The sequence below is a fragment of the Octopus bimaculoides genome, chromosome 22 (genome assembly GCF_046866305.1).
Source record: "Octopus bimaculoides isolate indiv1 chromosome 22, ASM4686630v1, whole genome shotgun sequence".
Lineage (NCBI taxonomy): Eukaryota > Metazoa > Mollusca > Cephalopoda > Octopoda > Octopodidae > Octopus > Octopus bimaculoides.
In genome coordinates, this window is record NC_142949.1 from 5,738,364 (window position 1) to 5,743,363 (window position 5,000).

A 5,000-nucleotide genomic window follows, 5' to 3' on the forward strand; every position below is an offset into this window, starting at 1 on the left:
CGATCTATCTTTCTCTCTCTCTCTTACTTTCTCTCTCTCTCTCTTACTTTCTCTCTTTCCCTCTTTCTTTCTGTCTCTTTCACTCGCTTTCTTTCTTTCTCTCTGACACTTTATCTTTCTCTATCTCTCTCTCTCTCTCTCTCTCTCTCTCTCTCTCTCTCTTTCCTAGATTAGACTTATATACCACCACGACCACCACCACTTTTACTACACACTCAACGTTCACCTCATCATTCTTCACTTTTCTTTCCTCTCATTTCTGTCTCTTTCACTTCCTTTTTCTTCTTTTACTTCTTCTTCTTCTTCTTCTTCTTCTTCTTCTTCTTCTTCTTCTTCTTCTTCTTCTTCTTTTCTTCTTCTTCTTCTTCTTCTTCTTCTACTTTCCCTGCTTCTTGTCCCCTGTCTTTCCCTCCTCCTCCACCTTTTACTTCTTCAGTCTTCTTTTTCTACCTTTACTCCTCCATCTCTTTCTCTTTCTTCTTCTTCTTCTTCTTCTTCTTCTTCTTCTTATTATTATTATTATTATTATTATTATTATTATTATTATAATTATTATTATTAAGGCACCGAGCTGCCAGGATCGTTAACGCACCGGACAAAATGCTTAACGATACTTCGTCCATCTTTACGTTCTTAGTTCAAATTCTGCCGAGGTCGCCTTTGCCTTTTACCCTTTAGGGATCGATAAAACAAATACCAGTTGAGCACTGGGGTCGATGTAATCGACTCATCCACCACCCACAAAATTTCAGGCCTTGTGCCTACAGTAGAAAGGATTATATTATATTATATTATATTATATTATATCACACGATATCATATTATAAGTTGTATTATATGCCCTCCTCTCTTTATATTTCAGTCACGCTAAAGATTACAATATTGGATGCCAACGATAACCCACCGGACTTTGAGCCTAGTAATATTTACTATGCTAACGTGTCCGAAGCCCTGCCAATAGATTCCGAGGTGCTAACGGTAAAAGCCACCGATCGAGACACCAATCAACAGATATGGTTTAGCATAGCCAACGATCCAATGGATTCTTTCAAAATAAAATCCTCGGAGTCACATACGGGTAGGGACTTATGAATTGATTGCTTTCTAAAAAAAAAAAAAAAAAATTGAAATGAAATAACATAAAAAAAAATAAATAGCCTTGCTGTTATTTCGTTCATTTTATATTTTGTTTCGTTCATTGGGTTGCGGCCATGCTGGGACACCACCATGAAGGATTTGATCGAACAAAACTACCCCGACATTATTATAAATTTTTTTTTTTTTTTTTGGTAAAAGTCTGGTAGTTATTTTATTGGTTAATTTAACCGAACCGCTATGTTAGGGGGACGTACAAAACCAACACTGGTTGTCAAGTGATGGTGGGAGACAAACACAAACACACACATACACACACGAGCACAAACACACGCACACACGTTTATACACATATAAATATATATATATACACACACATATACGTATATGTATATATATATATATATTTGTGTACGTATATATGTGTATATATATATATGTATATAGGTATATATGTATGTATATATCTCTTTATATATGCATACATACATACATATATATATATATATATATATATATATATATATATATGAAAACTCATAGATGGAAACTGAAAGAAATTCGTCGTATATGTGTGCGTGTGTCTGTGTGTATTTGTCCCCCATCACCGCTTGACAACCGGTGTTGGCGTGTTTACGTCCCAGGCAGAAAGAGACCGATAGAATGAGTACTAGGCTTTAAAATAAGTCCGGGGATCGACTTGTTCAACTATAACCTTCCAAGGCGGTGCTGCAGCATGGCAGCTGTCAATCCAAAGACTGAAACAAATTTAGAGAATAACAGAATAACAGAATAAAAGAATAACAGAATAAAAGAATAACAGAATAAAAGAATAATAGAATAAAAGAATAACAGAATAAAAGAATAACAGAATAAAAGAATAAAAGAATATATGTATGGTCGTTCTGGAAATTGTGACCGGAGTGTGTAAACGTTAAGAAGAATACAATTGCATTCACGAAATGAATATGTTTTCCTGTTTGTTTTCTGTTCGCAGGTATAATCCGACTGAAACGGCAACTGGACAGGGAGCAATTTTCAAATTTGACACTAAGTGTGTTAGCTATCGACGAAAGGGGCATCAGCTCGCTGACTTCGACAGCTTCGATTTACATTCGTGTCAAAGATGTCAATGACAACTCACCTCGCTTCACGACACAGCAGTATGTGTATTCCGTTCGCGAAAATTCACCCCTCAACACACGCATCGCCACGATTCGTGCCGTCGACGCCGACGAGGGTGCATTCGGCAGAGTATATTACTCTCTAGAAACAACGGATCAAGATTTACCATTTAAGATTAACGAAAACACTGTAAGTCATTGACGTTGCATTTTTGTTTATTTTTGTCCCTTGTTTTTTGCTTTTTGTTTTTCTTCTAGGGTATTTAATGAAATGGCAAAGCGGCGTAACAATTACTTGAAATCGAAACGCTTCCTTAGAAATGTCCTTTTCCAAAAGTATTAGCATGAGAGAAATATATCTGTTAATTTTGCATGTTCTCGGCGGGGTAGCATGATCAAATATCCTGTCTCCGCTGATGTTGAATTTGAGGCTTTGATTGTGTGCCACGGGCTGCGATACGTGTGCAAGGAATTGAGTCAGATGATATCATACGCGATGAGGCTAACAAGCGGCTCTTATAGTCTCTGCGTCTTATTCAATCCAATCCGGTTGTTGAAGCTTGGTTGTAATATTTTATGTTCTTATTTTGTTTTGTTTTGTTTTGGCAAGAAATCATGAAATAAAATTGAATAATGACATACATACATACATACATACATACATACATACATACATAAACATACATAAACATACATATATACATACTTGCATACATGGATAGATACATACATACATACATACATACTTACATACATAAACATACATAAACATACATACATACATACATACAAGAATGAATGCATGCATACATACATACATACATACATACATACATACATACATACATAAACATACATAAACCTACATAAACATACATATATACATACTTGCATGCATGGATAACTGTAAAGATATGTAAAACTTTCCAAAAATTTAGCACATAAATACATATGCATGCATCTAGACATAAAAACGCATCCATAAAACAAACATACAAATCTGCGCATACACTAACACCAAATACTGCACACACACACATATGCACAAATACCTAGATGATGTTGATAAACGTTCCAATGAAGGAGCCTTGAATCTATGTTAGAGTCCGGCTCTTTCTCTATGGACAAGAAATACAGAAACGAAACTGATTGATAACATACATGCATGGATGCATACATACATACATACATACATACATACTATGTATTTGTTTCATTGCGTGGATAATTAAAATGGCGAGATATTTCTCTTTCAGGGGGAGATAACTGTTTCCGGCAGCATCGACCGGGAGAGCCGCTCTACCTTTACGATGGGCATTATTGCCAAAGACAACAAACAAAACCCAAATAAACAACGTTCAAGCCACGAACGGATAACAGTGAATGTGATCGATGTGAACGATAACGTGCCCGTATTCACACAGACGGGACACCCATTGGTGCAACTACAGGAAGTCGAACCAGTGGGTTCGGAAGTGTATACAGTGAAAGCAACAGACGCCGACGAGGGAATCAACGGCAAAGTAATCTACACGTTAGAAACGAACCACGCCGATAGAGGCTTGTTTCGTATTAGCAACATGAAAGGCAAAATGAAAATTAACCGAAGCCTCAAAGATAAAATTGGAATGCATAATATCACTGTTATTGCTACGGATTCAGGAAATCCGCGTCAGAGTGCCAAGATGAAAGTTTACTTTGAAGTTCTTGATGTTAACTTACATAACCCTAAATTTGTATACCCCGTTGAAGGAGTTAAACTGTTGATACCCGAGGTAACTAATGTATTTCTTCTACTTTTTCGAATTAGATTTTTTTTTGTTTGTTTTGTTGTCTTCATCCTTTAAATGTTAAATTTCTTTTTTTTTCGTTATATAATATTTTTGTTTTAATCAAACAGGAAATATTTCTCATTTCATTGGAAATTAATTTTTCCAGTTTGACAGTTTCATTATTGATTTTTTCCAGTTCCCCATTGAAAGTGAGTTTATATCGTAAAGGGATCTGCTGGAATAGATTGCCTTCATTGTCAACCTTTCACCCAATAATTTAATACAGTTACATTCAACGAAATCAGCGAAATGGCAGAGTCGTTAGTGGATTCGATATGACGCACTCTACATTCTGAGTTCAAATCCCACCGAGACCAATTTTGATATTTATACTCTCAGAGTCAACGAAAAGAAATATCAATCGAGGTCGGTGGATTGACAAGGTTCCTTACGGTATCTATTCCGGGTCTTCGCGTTCTGAAAGCAATGCTTGCGACGAAACTGGTACTAAAGCCGTATCGGCCCCAAGTCTGTGCTTTTTCCTTTCAACGAACACCGGTGGCGTAAAGAGAGAAGGCTTGCATGCATCACTTAATCTTCCTCAAACACTCCTAAACAAGCTTATGCTTACATTACTTTATCTCTCACTTGTTTCGGTCATTGGATTGCGGCCATGCTGTGGCACCCCTTCGATGAGTTATAGTCGAGCAAATCGACCGCAGTATTTATTTTCTAAAGCCTGGTACATATTATTGTATTGATCTCGTTTCCTGAACCTCTAGTATATTATATATATATATTGGGTTGTCCGGAAAGTTCGTGCCGATTTATAGTAGCTTACCTTTCGACTTATCTGCCATGAAACCACCTCAATTCTGGGAAGAGGGTAGTTTCAAGTTAAAGAAAAGATGGAGACGCATTGTGCAACAAAATGGTTCATATTTGGTTGATTAAAAATGTAATGGCAAGTATTTATTGACCTTTTTCTTTCCTTTAAAAATCGGCACGA

General features: G+C 36.5%; 1 protein-coding gene across 24 annotated transcripts in view; it reads left to right on the forward strand.

Annotated features, from left to right (window-relative positions):
- Window positions 1-5,000, forward strand: part of LOC106869633 (cadherin-23) — an 898,614-nt gene that overhangs the window by 775,607 nt on the left and 118,007 nt on the right. For all 24 annotated transcript variants that reach the window (XR_016237951.1, XR_016237950.1, XR_016237947.1 and 21 more), the window contains 3 exons: window positions 863-1,078; window positions 2,093-2,409; window positions 3,476-3,994. Coding sequence is in view for 17 of the 24 variants with exons in the window: in XM_089339746.1 (XP_089195872.1) it covers window positions 863-1,078; window positions 2,093-2,409; window positions 3,476-3,994 (1,052 nt within the window). In the remaining 7 variants the exon portion in view is untranslated. The remainder of the gene's footprint in view (window positions 1-862; window positions 1,079-2,092; window positions 2,410-3,475; window positions 3,995-5,000) is intronic.